Source organism: Macaca mulatta, chromosome 13, assembly GCF_049350105.2.
Source record: "Macaca mulatta isolate MMU2019108-1 chromosome 13, T2T-MMU8v2.0, whole genome shotgun sequence".
Classification (NCBI taxonomy): Eukaryota; Metazoa; Chordata; class Mammalia; order Primates; family Cercopithecidae; genus Macaca; species Macaca mulatta.
Window position 1 is genome coordinate 123332173 of NC_133418.1, and position 19244 is coordinate 123351416.

General features: G+C 52.4%; 1 protein-coding gene across 1 annotated transcript in view; it reads right to left on the bottom strand.

Annotated features, from left to right (window-relative positions):
• Positions 1-19244, bottom strand: part of TPO (thyroid peroxidase) — a 112896-nt gene that overhangs the window by 17527 nt on the left and 76125 nt on the right. Inside the window, exons 12-13 of the mRNA XM_077958732.1 lie at positions 18911-19081; positions 10579-10710 (exon numbers count right to left, since the gene is read on the bottom strand). Coding sequence (XP_077814858.1) covers positions 10579-10710; positions 18911-19081 — 303 coding nt within the window. The remainder of the gene's footprint in view (positions 1-10578; positions 10711-18910; positions 19082-19244) is intronic.

A 19244-nucleotide genomic window follows, 5' to 3' on the forward strand; every position in this document is an offset into this window, starting at 1 on the left:
TGCGGGGAAAGCTGAGCCGATCGAGGCCTGGGTGGGGATTCCAGGTAAGCACAGACCAGGTGAGGGCAGTCAGGACAGCGCAGCCATGGAAATTCGTTCTGGAATTGATGTTTGACATTTCTGGGAGGGGGATTCACCCTTCCTGCTGGATTTGGTTCTGAGAAACTTGGGCTAGAGGTTTTCAGGGGCCACCTGTGGAACCTCAAAAACTGGCAAAGCCAAGCATCTGACATCAGAGCCTTGAGTAAGAGGAGGAGCCACGTGCTGGGCCATGGCGAGCATCTGATTGAAGCCCACCTCACACCAGCAAACGGCAGACGCACAGCAGGGACGTAAGCAGCTCCATGTCTACCCGAAAGTGAAATGAGCCCGGGCCAAGGAAAGGCCAGATGCCGCACAGCAGAAACTTTTCCTTTATTCTTTGCTCCAAACTTTTCTTTCTTGGCATTTGCAATTTCAAGAACCAGTAACTGCGCCTGGAGCCAGATTTAAGGCTGTGTGTTGCTGGGGGATTCCCGGCTGAGACAGGCCCCGAAGCCCCTGTATGTCCTATGGGGGCATCGCCAAGGTCACAGCTGTTGCCAGAGTGGCTTCCTGACCTCTTCAGTGCCACTCCAGGGAGCCCTGGAGTTCTCTGCTGTGGGCGTGGGTGTGGGTGCCCCCTCTTGTGGGGCTGGGCGAGGGGGGATTCCCTGAGGCTGGGTGAAGGCCTTCCAGGGCCTTTGGAAAGAAAGGGTGTCGGGTTTTGGCAGGCCCTGGGCAGACAGAGGGCATCGGGATTTTGGAGCATTCAGGTCAGAATAATGACTGGGATGGTTAATTTTATGTGTCCACTTGACTGGAGCACAGGGGCCCAGATTAGACATTATTCCTGCTGTGTTTTTGAGATAGGTTCTGGAAGGGATCGGCACTGGAATCTGTGGTCTGAGAAAAGCAGACGGCTCTCCCCAACATGGGTGGGCCCTGTCCCATCCTTTCAGGGACCCAGTAGAGCAGGAAGTGGAGGGAAAAGGACTTCACTTCTCTTTTCCTGACTTGCTGCTTGAGCTGGGACATCTCATGGCAGCTTCGTCTGCCCTCAGACTGGAACTACTCCGCCAGCAACGCTGGGGCTCCAGTTTGCAGACAGCAGATCCTGGGACTCCTCAGCCTCTCTAATTCCATGACCAGTTCTGCAGGATAGAGATGCTTTCACATATCTATACATAGAGCTAGATGCACATCTAAAACTGCGTCTGTGTATGGGTGTCTACCGCTGTATTTACATCTATACCAAATCTATACTGTGTCTATATCCAAACTTTTTTGTTGTTGTTGTTGTTGTTGTTGTTGAGACGGAGTCTCGCTCTGTCATCCAGGCTGGAGTGCTGTGGCCGGATCTCAGCTCACTGCAAGCTCCACCTCCCGGGTTCCCGCCATTCTCCTGCCTCAGCCTCCCGAGTAGCTGGGACTACAGGCGCCGCCACCTCGCCCGGCTAGTTTTTTGTATTTTTTAGTAGAGACGGGGTTTCACCGTGTTGGCCAGGATGGTCTCGATCTCCTGACCTCGTGATCCGCCCGTCTTGGCCTCCCAAAGTGCTGGGATTACAGGCTTGAGCCACCGCGCCCGGCCCTATATCCAAACTTATATAGGGATAGCTACACCTGAATCTATTCTATACCTATGTGTAAATTTATCTTTTTATATCTGCATCTGTACCTAAGTCTAAAACTATATCTATATCCATAATCAATATCTATATCCAAATCTAAATTGGTATAACTATATCCATGTCTACATTTTTGTTATCTATATGTATGTCTAATTTATGTGAATCTATGCATGTATGTATATCTCAATCAATATCCATATATATTTAAATCGATATCTATATCTAAATCTATACAACTACATCTACAAACTGTGTCTCTGTGGATGTGTCTAATCTAGAACGATTTCTGTACACACATCTGCACACTGTGTCTCTGTGGATGTGTCTAATCTAGAACGATTTCTGTACACACATCTGCAAACTGTGTCTCTGTGGATGTCTCTGTCTAATCTAGAACGATTTCTGTACACACATCTGCAAACTGTGTCTCTGTGGACGTCTGTGTCTAATCTAGAACGATCTCTGTACACACATCTGCAAACTGTCTCTCTGTGGATGTGTCTAATCTAGAACGATCTCTGTACACACATCTGCAAACTGTGTCTCTGTGGATGTGTCTAATCTAGAACGATTTCTGTACACACATCTGCAAACTGTGTCTCTGTGGACGTCTGTGTGTAATCTAGAACGATTTCTGTACACACATCTGCAAACTGTGTCTCTGTGGATGTCTCTAATCTAGAACGATGTCTGTACACACATCTGCACACTGTGTCTCTGTGGATGTCTCTGTCTAATCTAGAACGATTTCTGTACACACATCTGCAAACTGTGTCTCTGTGGATGTCTCTGTCTAATCTAGAACGATTTCTGTACACACATCTGCAAACTGTGTCTCTGTGGACGTCTGTGTCTAATCTAGAACGATCTCTGTACACACATCTACAAACTGTGTCTCTGGATGTCTCTGTCTAATCTAGAACGATGTCTGTACACACATCTACAAACTGTGTCTCTGTGGATGTGTCTAATCTAGAACGATCTCTGTACACACATCTGCACACTGTGTCTCTGTGGACGTCTGTGTCTAATCTAGAACGATTTCTGTACACACATCTACAAACTGTGTCTCTGTGGATGTGTCTAATCTAGAACGATCTCTGTACACACATCTGCACACTGTGTCTCTGTGGATGTCTCTGTCTAATCTAGAGCGATTTCTGTACACACATCTACAAACTGTGTCTCTGTGGATGTGTCTAATCTAGAACGATCTCTGTACACACATCTGCACACTGTGTCTCTGTGGACGTCTGTGTCTAATCTAGAACGATTTCTGTACACACATCTACAAACTGTGTCTCTGTGGATGTGTCTAATCTAGAACGATCTCTGTACACACATCTGCACACTGTGTCTCTGTGGACGTCTGTGTCTAATCTAGAACGATTTCTGTATACACATCTACAAACTGTGTCTCTGGATGTCTCTGTCTAATCTAGAATGATTTCTGTACACACATCTACAAACTGTGTCTCTGTGGATGTGTCTAATCTAGAACGATCTCTGTACACACATCTGCAAACTGTGTCTCTGTGGATGCCTGTGTCTAATCTAGAACGATTTCTGTACACACATCTGCAAACTGTGTCTCTGTGGATGTGTCTAATCTAGAACGATTTCTGTACACACATCTGCAAACTGTGTCTCTGTGGATGTGTCTAATCTAGAACGATGTCTGTACACACATCTACAAACTGTGTCTCTGTGGATGTGTCTAATCTAGAACGATTTCTGTACACACATCTGCAAACTGTGTCTCTGTGGATGTGTCTAATCTAGAACGATTTCTGTACACACATCTGCAAACTGTGTCTCTGTGGATGTGTCTAATCTAGAACGATTTCTGTACACACATCTACAAACTGTGTCTCTGTGGATGTGTCTAATCTAGAACGATGTCTGTACACACATCTACAAACTGTGTCTCTGTGGATGTCTCTAATCTAGAACGATGTCTGTACACACATCTGCACACTGTGTCGCTGTGGATGTCTCTAATCTAGAACGATGTCTGTACACACATCTGCAAACTCTGTCTCTGTGGATGTGTCTAATCTAGAACGATGTCTGTACACACATCTACAAACTGTGTCTCTGTGGATGTCTCTAATCTAGAACGATGTCTGTACACACATCTGCAAACTGTGTCTCTGTGGACGTCTCTGTCTAATCTAGAACGATTTCTGTACACACATCTACAAACTGTGTCTCTGGATATCTCTGTCTAATCTAGAACGATCTCTGTACACACATCTGCACACTGTGTCTCTGTGGATGTCTCTAATCTAGAACGATGTCTGTACACACATCTACAAACTGTGTCTCTGTGGATGTCTCTGTCTAATCTAGAACGATTTCTGTACACACATCTGCAAACTGTGTCTCTGTGGACGTCTGTGTCTAATCTAGAACGATCTCTGTACACACATCTGCAAACTGTGTCTCTGTGGATGTGTCTAATCTAGAACGATCTCTGTACACACATCTGCAAACTGTGTCTCTGTGGATGTGTCTAATCTAGAACGATTTCTGTACACACATCTGCAAACTGTGTCTCTGTGGACATCTGTGTGTAATCTAGAACGATTTCTGTACACACATCTGCAAACTGTGTCTCTGTGGATGTCTCTAATCTAGAACGATGTCTGTACACACATCTGCACACTGTGTCTCTGTGGATGTCTCTGTCTAATCTAGAACGATTTCTGTACACACATCTGCAAACTGTGTCTCTGTGGACGTCTCTGTCTAATCTAGAACGATCTCTGTACACACATCTGCACACTGTGTCTCTGTGGATGTCTCTAATCTAGAACGATGTCTGTACACACATCTACAAACTGTGTCTCTGTGGATGTGTCTAATCTAGAACGATCTCTGTACACACATCTGCACACTGTGTCTCTGTGGACGTCTGTGTCTAATCTAGAACGATTTCTGTACACACATCTGCAAACTGTGTCTCTGTGGATGTGTCTAATCTAGAACGATTTCTGTACACACATCTGCAAACTGTGTCTCTGTGGATGTCTCTGTCTAATCTAGAACGATTTCTGTACACACATCTACAAACTGTGTCTCTGGATGTCTCTGTCTAATCTAGAACGATTTCTGTACACACATCTACAAACTGTGTCTCTGTGGATGTCTGTGTCTAATCTAGAACGATTTCTGTACACACATCTACAAACTGTGTCTCTGGATGTCTCTGTCTAATCTAGAACGATTTCTGTACACACATCTGCACACTGTGTCTCTGTGGATGTGTCTAATCTAGAACGATTTCTGTACACACATCTACAAACTGTGTCTCTGTGGATGTGTCTAATCTAGAACGATTTCTGTACACACATCTGCAAACTGTGTCTCTGTGGACGTCTGTGTCTAATCTAGAACGATTTCTGTACACACATCTGCATCTCTGATTGCTCCTGTTCCTCTGGGGAGTCCATCTAATATGACAACCAGCACACGGGCTGGCCGGGGCTGGAGCTCTCGTGGGCCAGCGGAACGTGAGCTCCTCTCACAGCTACGCTTCATCTTCCCAGGCCTCGGCGTCCGTGTCTGTAAGTCACCGTGAAGACAGAAGCAGCAGCCATGGCACCTGTGTATTAATCTCTCAGACACGGGCTCTGGTGCCCACCTTCCCTGGAACCTCCGGCCTCCAGCCAGGGCTCGTATGAGGGGCTGTAAACATGGCTCAGCTGTTGCTCCTGGTTCACTCTGAGCCCTCAGCACCTGAGTGCATGTCCACCCAGCCGGGGCCTCTGCTTCTCTCCTGGTGTCCACCCTTCCTCATGGAAGCAGGCTCGGGATTCAAGCTGTCATTCTGAAAGCTGAGGGACAGCCACGTCCATCAACCTTTTGGGGTGTTCTGTCCAGCAGTGACAGAGCTGGTGCATCCAGGGATGGTGCTGGGTCCTGCTGGCCTGCGCTGTCTGTACGGAGAAGGCACTGATGGCTGCTTGCGTGGGAGCAGGGCCCTTTCAACAGGGACATATGTGGCCTCCGTGGAACAACAGTTAGGCTTGTGCATCAGGGATGCAGAAAGGTCATGCCCAGCATCCTAATTTTCCGCGGACGATTTTGCAGGGGCAGCAGTGTCATTACAAGGGTGCTGCTGGTGGGGGAAGCTTGCATCCCCAGCTGTTCACCTCCCAGCTCCTGAGATGCTCTGGGGGCACTTTCCCTCCCTCAGTCTCTTCCTTAGAAAGAGAAGGTCACTGTCCACCATCGCTCCCCATCAGGCTCCACCGGCGGCCCGGCCCAGTGCCTCCAGAGGGCCTGGGTCCTGCCAGGGAGGCCAGGGAGGCACAGGGCAGCTGTTGGAGAGGAGACTCCTGGAGGCAGCCAGCTGCTTGAGGGGCTGCAGGGCTCAGCAGGAAGACAAGTGTTCCGCGGTGGACCCTGACTTCACATTCGGCAGCCAGGAGCCCAGCAGGGGCAGAGCGGGGCAGGGACAGCACCATGCAATCATCACATCCACCGCACAGAACCAGAAGGCAGTGCGGAGCTCAGAGCTGCCCTGAGCACGGGCACTGCATGGGCGCTGGTCCGGGCTGGGCTCAGGGGTTCTCTCGGACGCCCTTGATGGGGGCAAGACCTGGAGAGGCAGATGGACGGCGTCCAGGCAGGGGGATTCCTTAGCAAAGAGGTAGCACTGGGAGGGAACGTCTCAACTCCAGAGACACATTTGACTTCAAGGTTTATAGAAAAGAGTCCTTAAGATGTAGGAAACAGATAAATATATGTTGTAATTGTTCTTAGGAAAAAAACTAAAATGAGACATTTGAAGCAAAATGTTGGAAATTAGCTTATGCTCCTGTGTATGAACTTCTTCTAAGGTTTTATTCTGAAGATTAAAAGATGGCACCGTGTGCCATGTGCTGTCGTGGGCTGAACTGGATCTCCCAGATTCTCATGCTGAAGCCCCAATGCCCCTGGCCTCAGAATGTGGCTGATTTGGGGATGGAGCATTTGAGGGGGTAATTGCAGCGACATGGGGATGTCACTATGGGCCGTGGCCCAAGGCAGCCAGGTGGCGAAGCTGCCACGTTCACAGAGAGGAGCTCAGCTGCTTTCCACATTATTATTATAAACCCACGAAAGCCGATTCAGAACCCTGCTCAGGTGAAGCTGGTGGGACATATCCTTATGTCATATCATATCCTTATGATATGAGGCCTCAGACACACAGAGGGACCGCCCTGGGAGGACACGGGGAGAAGTGGTGTGGCAGCCAAGGGGCGAGTCCTCAGGGGAAGCCAGCCCTGCTCTCACCTTGATCTTGGATTCCAGCCTCCAGGACTCGCTGAGAGATAAATCTCTTGTTCAAGTGCCCAGTCTGCAGGGCTTTGCCACGGCACCCCCAGTCTGCAGGGCTTTGCCACGGCACCCCCAGTCTGCAGGGCTTTGCCGCGGCACCCCCAGTCTGCAGGGCTTTGCCGCGGCACCCCCAGTCTGCAGGGCTTTGCCGCGGCACCCCCAGTCTGCAGGGCTTTGCCGCGGCACCCCCAGTCTGCAGGGCTTTGCCGCGGCACCCCCAGTCTGCAGGGCTTTGCCGCGGCACCCCCAGTCTGCAGGGCTTTGCCGCGGCACCCCCAGTCTGCAGGGCTTTGCCGCGGCACCCCCAGTCTGCAGGGCTTTGCCGCGGCACCCCCAGTCTGCAGGGCTTTGCCGCGGCACCCCCAGTCTGCAGGGCTTTGCCGCGGCACCCCCAGTCTGCAGGGCTTTGCCGCGGCACCCCCAGTCTGCAGGGCTTTGCTATGGCACCCCCAGGAAATCAATACAGTTCCCTTAATTGCAACGTTAGGAACAAAACACAACAAAAGCAGAGCTCCCTCCATAATTATATTGACACCAAAATCTATGTGTGTTTCTACATCTAAACATATATAGGGATACCTATACCTAAATCTAAATCTATTCTTTTATACCTATAGGTGAATTTATATCTATATATCTGCATCTGTACCTATATCTACAATTGTCTATATCCATAATCAGTATCTATATGCACACCTGTATCTAAATCTAAGTCTGTAAGTCACCATGGAGACAGAAGAAGCCCTGAGCACCTGCATATTAATCTCTCAGACCTGGGCCCTGGTGCACAAAATGGTCTTAGGCTCATGTGCTGCTGGCCCCAGTCATGGTGCAGGTGTTCAAAGGGGGCCCAGGAGGAAGAGAGGTGGTGTGCAAGTTCTCTTAGGCATGACTTCATCTCTGGGTGCTCTCCGGGAAGAGGAAGAGAGGTAGTGGGTGAGCCCTCTTAGGCACAAATTCATCTCTGTGCTCTCCCAGGGCTGTTCCTGACTTCCACTGGGCCTCCTTTCTCCATCCTTCTGTGGGTGAGTCCAGAAGAAAACACTGGGAGGGACGGAGGGTGGTGGCTTCAGCTGGAGGACAGCAGTAGAAGTGTTTTCTGGGGCCCCACGGAGCCATCTGACGGAGTGAGATATTACCAAGAATACAGCAAGTGCTTCTGAGCTGCAGTGCAGCAAAACTGCAATCGTGATGTAAATGTCCCACCGGCTTCACCTGAGCAGGGTTCTGAATCGGCTTTCGTGGGTTTATAATAACAATGCGGAAAGCAGCTGAGCTCCTCTCTGTGAACGTGGCAGCTTCGCCACCTGGCTACCTTTGCAATTCACATCTGAACCGTTGATTTAAACATTTTATTTAAAAACCTGAATGCAAGAGCTGCTGTTTCTAGTTTTCCATGACTGAGAGTGGTCTGGTTTGAAATGAAGAGAAGATATGATTTCATATGGAGAAAAAACATGAATAAAACCAGAGGCTGATAAAACAATGAGTATAAGGGGGGAATGCTGTGCAGAGAGAGGACGTCTGAAACAAGAGGGTGGGGTGTGCCTGACACAGGAGGGGGGTGTGCCCGACACAGGAGGGGGGTGTGCCCGACACAGGAGGGGGATGTGCCCGACACAGGAGGGGGGTGTGCCCGACACAGGAGGGGGGTGTGCCCGACACAGGAGGGGGATGTGCCTGACACAGGAGGGGGGTGTGCCCGGCACAGGAGGGGGATGTGCCCGACACAGGAGGGGGATGTGTCTGACACAGGAGGGGGATGTGTCTGACACAGGAGGGGGATGTGCCCGACACAGGAGAGGGATGTGTCTGACACAGGAGGGGGATGTGTCTGACACAGGAGGGGGATGTGCCCGACACAGGAGGGGGATGTGTCTGACACAGGAGGGGGATGTGCCCGACACAGGAGGGGGATGTGCCCGACACAGGAGGGGGGTGTGCCCGACACAGGAGGGGGATGTGCCCGACACAGGAGGGGGGTGTGCCCGACACAGGAGGGGGATGTGCCCGACACAGGAGGGGGATGTGTCTGACACAGGAGGGGGATGTGCCCGACACAGGAGGGGGATGTGCCCGACACAGGAGGGGGGTGTGCCCGACACAGGAGGGGGATGTGCCCGACACAGGAGGGGGGTGTGCCTGACACAGGAGGGGGATGTGTCTGACACAGGAGGGGGGTGTGCCTGACACAGGAGGGGGATGTGTCTGACACAGGAGGGGGGTGTGCCTGACACAGGAGGGGGATGTGTCTGACACAGGAGGGGGATGTGTCTGACACAGGAGGGGGATGTGTCTGACACAGGAGGGGGATGTGCCTGACACAGGAGGGGGATGTGTCTGACACAGGAGGGGGATGTGTCTGACACAGGAGGGGGATGTGCCCGACACAGGAGGGGGATGTGTCTGACACAGGAGGGGGATGTGCCCGACACAGGAGGGGGGTGTGCTTGACACAGGAAGGGAGGACACGCCTGTCAGGCGGATGTAGCTTCAGAGCACCAGAAGGAGCATCCTCGGCCTCTGAAGGCCCCACGCAGCTGCGTTCTGGCCATCTTTTTTCAGACTCACTCGCTTCTTGACTGGCCTTAACCTTGGCCCTTGTGTCCTTCGCCTGAGGAGCTGAGTTTCAGCAAGAATCCTATTATTCCAGCTTATCAGAATCCCCTTAATGAAGTTGAGTCATGAAGCGTTTTGCACTGACGTCTTTCTGTCCTGGCTGGACGTCCCAGCTGCCTTTGCTGCATTTGGGCCTTGCACTTGGTTCTTTCTGGAGACCTCACTCCCCTATGACAGTAGCTCAAAGGAATTCTGTCTGTAACGCGAGTCTGGTGAATAATTACCTTTCTATAAGAGTTGGAAGTCAACTATTAACACAAATTCCTGGCCAGCTACAGAGTGGCTGTGTGAGTGGCAGCATCTCGCCCTCTTATCACTAGTGTCCTTTTGTATAAAATGAAGATTAAAGATAATGCTTACTTAAGAGCCACAATTTTCAGGGGAGTAAATTTGTCCAAAGTTTGGGCGTATCTGGCGCCTGACTTGGAGGCAGCGGTGGGGAAGACACTGTCCCTGATCTGAGGGCAGAGCTGGGGGACTGGGCAAGGCCATCCGAGGTGGATGTTGAGCACCCAGACCCCATGCAGGGCGGGGACATCCAGAGGTGGGGGTGGGCGACAGGCAGGCAGCTGTGCTGCTGGCCCTGGTCAGGGTGCAGTCGGGTGCGTTTGGAGGGGGCCCAGGAGGAGGAGAGGTGATGGATGGGTCTGTATTGAACGCTGCCTGTTTCATAAGTTTTGTGTCTTGGGGGTGATCTAGGTTGGGTATGCACCTGTGGACCTTGTCTGGAAATGGGTTCTGGCTGCCGCCCCCAGCCTCAGCGTGCACCGAGGGTCTCTGCACAGACAGCAGATATGAAATGCATCCTCTGCCCCCAGCACAGCGCGGACGCCCCTCGGGCACCTGGGCTTGGTGTCTTATTCATCTCTGCCCTTCCCAATCAAGATGGTGATTGACAGTTGCCTAACTTGAACACACTTTTCTTCATTTTACAAAAACTTGCAAGTAGATGGACAGAGAGGGAGGGGAGCAGACTCACCTACGCAGGTTCTCCCATCGCCTCCTAACTCGTAGGGGTCCGCGCAGAGGCACTGGAAGCCGCCCTTGGTGTTTCTGCACCTCGCAGAGGCGTGGCAGGGTGGGTGGGCACCGTCTGCACACTCGTTCACATCTGCCAGACACACAAGGCCACACACGTGAGAGGAAGCAGCCACACCCCCTTCTCTCCCGTGTGACCCCCGTTCTGGGAGATGCTTCTGTCTGGGGAGGTCAGCCCTTTGCCTGACACCCCACCCGGTCTAGGGGGAACCAGGCACCACCTCTGCTGTTGTGTGGCCGCCCCCTGCTCCCTGCACATCTGAAAAGGTGATGAGGAGAAGACGGACACATGCTGGCCGTGGGCTCTGAGCCTGCAGGGAGTCCACACACTGGGGTTCACTCAGGCCCAAGTCACAGGAGCCTTCCTGGAGGAAATTAGGGTCTGCCTGGGATAGGGGAATGTGGAATTTGGCCAAGTGCAGGACACAGGGGCAGGAAGGGGCCAGGGGGAGGGTAGGGCAGGGTCCGCTTCACCCAAGCAGAGACTCCCAGCTGGCCCAGATGCTCCAGGTCCTCTGAGAGCAAGGACTGGGGCCACCTGCCACCGCCAGTGAGGATGGTGCGTCCCCTCCTGCTCTCCCTGCACGCGAATCCTACATCTAGTACCTCATCCCCTAGGCTTCTATTTCCAGATAACCTGCTGTACATTTTGTTCAAATAATGTTCCTTTTCTGGCCAATTTTAGAAAACAAGCAGGAGCGTGTCACAGGTCTGCTCCACACGCCCAGTGTGTGTTCTCTGAATGGCACAGGTGCTGTCAGTGCTGGGACACGTGCTCTTCCAGGAGCTGCTCTGTCTGGAGGGAACAGAGCTGGCCTGGGTGCAGTCTCTGCTGAGGGCCAGGCTGGGGGCAGCAACCTGTCTGCGCTCCTGGGGTCCTGGTGCCGACGACACCCCCAGACAGAGCAAAGGTACTGGGAGGGGTGGAGGGACTCTCCCCAATCTCACCGCTGAGTGGAAGAGCCGGGGTCCACATAGGCCACAGGGACTTGGCCCCCGACTCGGCCACCCCAGGACGAGGAGAATGTGCGAACCTGGGCAGCGCTCAGGCGACCCAGTGCCGGAGACCTGCAAGGCCTTGAAGGTCAGCTGGGGTTGCCTGCTGCCCTCCTGCTCCCCAGGGTGAGGGGCTGCACTGGGTGGGACTGCCCATTCCTAACTCAGGGCTCTGGGGTCGGGGGGAGCCTTGGTGCCAGCTGGTTTTCTCAGTTACAGAATGGGTATCATTATGTCTGTTGTGAAAAATGGGCCTGGAATCAAAGATGGTGCTTATGACAACTAGCAGGGTGTTGGGGATATCTCAGGCTTTCTAAAGAGGACAGTCTTTAATAATGACATTATTGATAATGACAACCACTCTATAAGAGTATAAGAAGCCGGGTGTGGTGGCTCACGCCTCTAATCCCAACACTTTGGGAGGCTGAGGTGGGGGGTCACCTGAGGTCAGGAGTTTGAGACCAGCCTGGCCAACATGGTGAAATCCCGTCTCTACTAAAAATACAAAAATTAGCCAGGTACGGTGGTGGGTACCTGTAATCCCAGCTACTCAGGAGGCCGAGGCAGGAGAATCACTTGAGCCCAGGAAGCAGAAGTTGTAGTGAGCAGAGATTGCACCACTGCACTCCCGCCTGGGCAACAGAGTGAGACTCCGTCTCAAAAAAATAAAAAGTATAAGACAAGGGTAAAGAAATTTCAAGGGATTGGAGCTATTGACTATCGGCCACTGTTAATTGTCTGTATCTTGCAGCAGCTATTAAAGTTTTATGTATAGGTAACCATGTCAAGGCTGTTAAACATAGAAGGTCTTTCCTGGCTAAAGCTGCCGCTGGAACCAGCCCCTCCTGCATCCCGCTATGCAGAGCTGTGAAGCGCCGGAGCTGTGCGAAGGCATCTGCCCCTGGAACCAGCCCCTCCTGCATCCCGCTATGCAGAGCTGCGCGAAGGCATCTGCCCCTGGAACCAGCCCCTCCTGCATCCCGCTATGCAGAGCTGCGCGAAGGCATCTGCCCCTGGAACCAGCCCCTCCTGCATCCCACTATGCAGAGCTGCGCGAAGGCATCTGCCGCTGGAACCAGCCCCTCCTGCATCCCGCTATGCAGAGCTGTGCGAAGGCATCTGCCCCTGGAACCAGCCCCTCCTGCATCCCGCTATGCAGAGCTGCGCGAAGGCATCTGCCCCTGGAACCAGCCCCTCCTGCATCCCGCTATGCAGAGCTGCGCGAAGGCATCTGCCGCTGGAACCAGCCCCTCCTGCATCCCGCTATGCAGAGCTGCGCGAAGGCATCTGCCGCTGGAACCAGCCCCTCCTGCATCCCGCTATGCAGAGCTGTGCGAAGGCATCTGCCCCTGGAACCAGCCCCTCCTGCATCCCACTATGCAGAGCTGCGCGAAGGCTTCTGCCGCTGGAACCAGCCCCTCCTGCATCCCGCTATGCAGAGCTGTGCGAAGGCATCTGCCGCTGGAACCAGCCCCTCCTGCATCCCGCTATGCAGAGCTGCGCGAAGGCATCTGCTGCTGGAACCAGCCCCTCCTGCATCCCGCTATGCAGAGCTGCGCGAAGGCATCTGCCCCTGGAACCAGCCCCTCCGCATCCCGCTATGCAGAGCTGTGCGAAGGCATCTGCCGCTGGAACCAGCCCCTCCTGCATCCCGCTATGCAGAGCTGTGCGAAGGAATCTGCCGCTGGAACCAGGCCCTCCTGCATCCCGCTATGCAGAGCTGTGCGAAGGCATCTGCCGCTGGAACCAGCCCCTCCTGCATCCCGCTATGCAGAGCTGCGCGAAGGCATCTGCCCCTGGAACCAGCCCCTCCTGCATCCCGCTATGCAGAGCTGTGCGAAGGAATCTGCCGCTGGAACCAGGCCCTCCTGCATCCCGCTATGCAGAGCTGCGCGAAGGCATCTGCCGCTGGAACCAGGCCCTCCTGCATCCCGCTATGCAGAGCTGTGCGAAGGCATCTGCCCCTGGAACCAGCCCCTCCTGCATCCCGCTATGCAGAGCTGTGAAGCGCCGGAGCTGTGCGAAGGCATCTGCAGCCACCCCTGGGGTAGGGGAGTGTTTCTATCATGATCGCGTGAGAAATCGAGGTCCTCACCCATGGATGCTGCAAGCCCATTTTCTCTTCTTCACCCCCGGGGTGTGCCATGGGGCCCTCAGAGTGGGAACGGCAGCCGCCAACACATCCCTACCTCCCTCTCGGGGAGTTCCCTTGGAGCAGCTTCCGCCCCTCTCCTCACCCGCTCCCTGCAGCTCAGACTTATCCTAGGTATGAGTTCCCTGAGGCTGCTGGGAAAAATCATCACAAACTGGATGGCTCCAAGCAACAGAAATGCATCCTCCAACAGTTCTGGAGGTCACAGGTCTGAAATCAGGGTGTCGGCCGGGCGGTGCTCCTTCAGAAGGCTCTCGGGGGAGGAGGTCCTTCCTGCATGCTCTGGCTCCTGGTGGGTCCTGGGGGGCCCATGCCTGGCAGATGCTTTGTTTCCATCCTGGGTCTTCACATGTTCCCATCTCTCTGTCTTGTCTCCTCTTCCTACGAGGACACTGCACATTGGATCGGGACGTACCCGACAGCCTCATTTTAACTTGATGGCACCTGCAAAGGCCTTGCCTCTTCTTCAGGCCACATGCAGAGGTACACGGGGCTAGAACTTGAGCATAGCTTTTGGGGGGCACAGTTTGGCCCACAATGCTCCACCCAGGGTCAGTTTATTCTAAGCAGAAGCCTGAGTCAGGGGCCAGTGCCATGCAGGTCTCCTTCCCGAGGATGGACAGGAAGGAGGGGGACAAATCAGCCCTGTCTGAAGAGCAGCACTCTCCCCAGCAGAGGAGGAAACCAGCCTCAGCCGCAGTGTCCCCAGATACCAGGGCAACCTACACGGAGGCCGAGACTGTGCTCTCTGGCTGCTTCACCTTGAGTTTCAAGAAGAGTGGCCGTGGCGTCCACAGTCTCCATGCACAGTGAGTGCAGATGTGCACGGATGTTTCCATTTCTCTGAGCAAATTAGTATTGGTTGTGAACCATATTTTCCGTAATACGCACAAAGCATTTATGTATATTCATTTACTGTATAACCTCCTGACAATAACTGATGTAAAAAGCCACTGATTCATAGCTTTTTATCTATTTGAAATCTGTAGCATCAAGGCACTCAGAGGAGACTCACTGCAATGCATTTGCCAGTTTTTTTGTTTTTTGTTTTTTTTGAGACGGAGTCTCACTCTGTTGCCCAGGCTGGAGTGCAGTGGTGCAATCTCGGCTCACTGAAACCTCCGCCTCCTGGGTTCAAGCAATTCTCTTGCCTCAGCCTCCTGGGTAGCTGGGATTACAGACACCCACCACCATGACTGGCTAATTTTTCTTTTTTGTATTTTTAGTAGAGGTGGGGTTTCACCATCTTGGCTAGGCTGGTGTTGAACTCCTGACTTCATGATCCATCTGCCTCGGTCTCCCAAAGTGCTAGGATTACAGGCGTGAGCCACCATGCCCAGCCTTAATATCAAGTTTTTATGTGGATGAGTTTTAGTGAATAAGTAGAATTTGAATAGAGAAGAGAGCAGCAAATACTATTTGTTTTTCTATATTATTCAGTTAAGTCCACAGCCTTCCTTTCTGGAGCCGCAGACATGTTGATGAGGATATTTCACTGAGGACCTGCTTGAGTACTTACATTCTTGTCAATTTACCGTAAATGTAAAGTTTCCTCTCTCTTATACTTGATTTTTTTCCCTTGTGATTCTTGATTTTGAAACTTCTAGTGCAGGGAATAGCTGTGGTAAAAATATTTGTGCATATGCACTTGTACCAGATTTTTGAGTTTTGTCATTTATTTCTAAGACATATTTTAATTATAGATGTGATAAAAAAAAAAACAAGAAAAAGAGTCGTATTGCTGCATGTCAGCAATCCCTCCTCCCTGTTCCCATGGCAGGCTGCCGAGGTCTCCAGTATGAACAGGTTCTAGAGCAGAGCCTAGCGCTCCCCTTGCATTCGGGAGGACACTCATCAAAGTGATGTGTGTGCCCGTGACCCACTGCTTTAAAAACACCTGAATGGATTCCCAGTGCACACACTGCTGTGTAGCCTGCACGTTCATTGAGTGACGTGTCACCAACACTCCTCCAAGTCAGCGGACGTCCTGCTAACTGTGCAGCGTAACTGTTCTGGGTGCAGCTGTCCCAGCATTTGGAGCACGGCTCCTGGGCACACACGGTGTCAACAACAGGCCTGCGCCCCACTCTTTGTACTGTGCATTTCTAACTAATTTAAATTGATGCCTTATTCCTGTCCTCATTTAACGTTTGAAAACCTGGAGGCGCAGAGACTCAGCAATTTTGGGAGACAGATTAAATGGCTACTGAAATGGCCGTGGCAGGAGAACATGAAGTTGGGCCCGAGTCAGTGAACTACAGAAAGAAGAGAGAATGAGTTAGGGTTGGCCGATGGGCGTCTTGGACCTTCACATACACAGTCTAACGGGGTCTTGTGAAGTGTGTGGATTCTGACTCAGGGATTGTGGCGGGGCCCCAGACGCCGCAGGTCTAACAAGCTCCCTGGTGACGTTGCTGCTGCAGCCAGGGAACCCGCCAGGAGCACCAGCTCCTGTGCACGGACCACACTGAGAAACACTCCTACACCCTGGGGAGTACCCAGACTGGTTCAGAAATAGTCCTTCTAACAACAGATCTTAACTTTAGACAGCTGTTAACTGTTGGACTAAAAATCAAGGAAGATAAATGAAAAGACTTCAATAACAAAAGAGTGATTTTGATGGCATAGGATGGTCTAGAGGAGGCTGGAGGAGCATTCCTCGTTTAGGAGACAGATGAGAAAGTCACAGGCCGGAAGGTCAGAGGGCACGTGCACAGAGGACAGCTCTGCACAGGCAGGTTGCAGGACACCAGCAGTCTCCCTTCCCGATCCACTCTAAGGTCTCGCCCATTTTTATTTGCACCTTGCAGATCCCTGTGATAGCACTTTGGGGTCATTCATACTTAAGATAAGCTAAAATGGACACGTGAAACATCTGGGTATTTGGGCAAGGACGGACGTAGGGGTACAGTGAAATGCACCACAGGAAGGCTTGTTAACACAGAACATGCAACGCGCTGCGCCCTGAAGCACTTGCCATCAATTCCTTAACGGTGATGCCAACATGGAAAACCAGGAACGGGGGTGAAGTGGGCACTTCAAGCTTGCACAGTCTCTAAGCCAAGGAAACAGGAGAAGCGCGATTCGTGATCCCTTTGTCACCGAAGGGTCAGTGACAGAGCCCGCGGCCAGGAGCCAGGAGCCATGCAGTGGTGTTAACAGCAGCCACAAGTTTACACGGATGTCATCACCCAACAGAGTAGCTGTATTTCTATCACTGAGGCTTCCGGAAAGTTCCCTGGGAGAAACATCCTGTTCTGCTGTTCTCTGGGGCATTGTCTAACCTCTGGGTGGCTTCCTTGTACATTGTCATTTGTGACCAATCCCAAAATGCAGCAGGGGAGCACGTCTACAAATCTAGCATCGTGCAATTAACAGTTTAAACGAGGGTTTCCAGCCCAGGCTGCTGGTTTCCAGCAATGACACCCTCCCTCAGCTACGTAGCAGGCCTCTGCCCTATCTGTGCCCAGGCAGCTCCCTGGGTCCTCAGCGACTCTGAAAGTTATTTCCGAGGCACCGTTCCCCAGCTGGCTTCGTTTCCTCCTCTCCTCATCCCTTCTCTCCTCTCCTAACAGAAAGATGGCTCCTGGGAGGGCATCTGAGACCACAGACTTGGAGGGAGCCGCACCCCTACCTGACCCCTGCCCTAGCACTGAGTCCTGCTGGGTCTCTGGTGCACGCGGGGTCTCAGCCTCTCCCTTTACGACTGAGGGTCTAGAAGCAGTTGGCCACTGCAACCCTTCAAGGACAAACATTTTGGACTTTCAAAATTGAAATGGAAATTTTGTTACTGTGCTAAATTATACATAATGTGAAATTTACCACCTCAGCCATTTTTAAATGTGCAGTTCAATGGTATTGACCTTGTGCAACTTATCCCACCATCCCCATCCAGGCCTTTTTTTTTTTTTTTTTTTTTTTGTAGAGATGGGGTTTCACTACATTTCTCAGGCTGGTCTTGAACTCCTGGCCTCAAAGGATTCTTTCACCTGGGTCTCCCAAAGCACTGGCTCCAGGACCCTTTCGTCTTCTGAAAACTCTGAGAAAACTGAAAACTGGATTTTGCTTTTATTTCTACTTGCAAACCAGCCAGATTCTGGCACGAGACCCTCTCTTTCTTCTGTGGTCTAGGTTAGTGCAGCTCATAGCAGCAGCTCACAGGAGGCTCTGTGTCTGATGCCAGTTTTCCCCCCCTAAAACGCAGTCCCTGAAGGCAGCTTGGCCTTCTAAACATTGCTGGTGAGTGTCGTCTGAGCAACCTTCCTCCGAGAACAGCAGCCATTCCTGCTCCTGCCTGCCCTGACCCCACTGGCCCCTGAGACCAGAGCCAGCGGCCCGGGTTTTGTTGCAGGGCGTTTCTGAAGTAGCTGGGGGACACGAGCTGCTCCGACAGGATGCCCCAGCCTCAGGAGTTGCACCCAGAGGGCTCTTTCTGTCTCAGAACAGTCAGTGGGGGACTCTCATTCTGCTGCTCCCCGCAGAGGGACCCCAGTACATGGCTCTTCCCCTGGGAGGCTCTGTTGTCCAGCAAACCTGCTCCCAGGTGCCCTGGGCTGACACCCGCTCAAGCCAGGCGCATGGGAGGAGGAGGTGGAGGTGGCCCACAGCTGTTTTGCCTTTGCCTCCCCAACCTGCTCTCAAGCCACCGCTAGGAGCCCGCACCTGTCTACACCTAAACACACAGGAGGCTGGGAGTGAAACCCAGCGACTGGAGAACCAGGCTTGGGCTTCGGAATCAGCCACCTGTGGGAGGCGGAGGCGGGACTAACTCTATGGGTTCCTGGAGTAGAGACGTTTGCTGCCGTGTTTCCTTTGAGAAAGTGGCCCTGCAAGTTCACCACAACTTTGCCTGGAACTCATGAACTCCTCTCTCTCTTCCCTCACAGGTGACCCCATTGGTCACGATTCCACGTGCCTAGTCTGAGGCCTCACCACCTAGAAAGAGGCCAGCTGGGAACACGGCCAGCCAAAGGGAGAGCCCTTGCTTCCTACCCCCAAATTGCTGCTGGGAAGATAACAGTTTCAGAAGCATCTTTTGGCGAATAAATTTTCAATGACATTGCGTTGTTAATTTATATCAGAAACATGCAGATGTTTTGTAATTGTTATTGAAGAAAGAACTGACCTTTGCAGAGCGGAGGCTGGAAATCCCATCCTTCCTGGGTGCAAGTGAGTTGCTCGTGGCCTTGGAGCTCATACCCGTGCCGGCAGGAATACACCAGCACGCGCCTCCCAGACTCCTCACAGTGCACAAAGTCCCCATTCTCCACGCTCTCTGGGAAGCCACACTTGTCGTCTGTGAAATGTGGACAGGTTTACATGTAGTCAAACTGCAAGAAAAGAAAACCACATACTAACGTCCCTGTCACGGGCACACTTGTGCCCTGGAGGGGCTGGTGCCGAGGCTGGGGAGCCCTGCTGTGGTCACTCACTCAGCACCCACCGTCACTTCCCAGGTT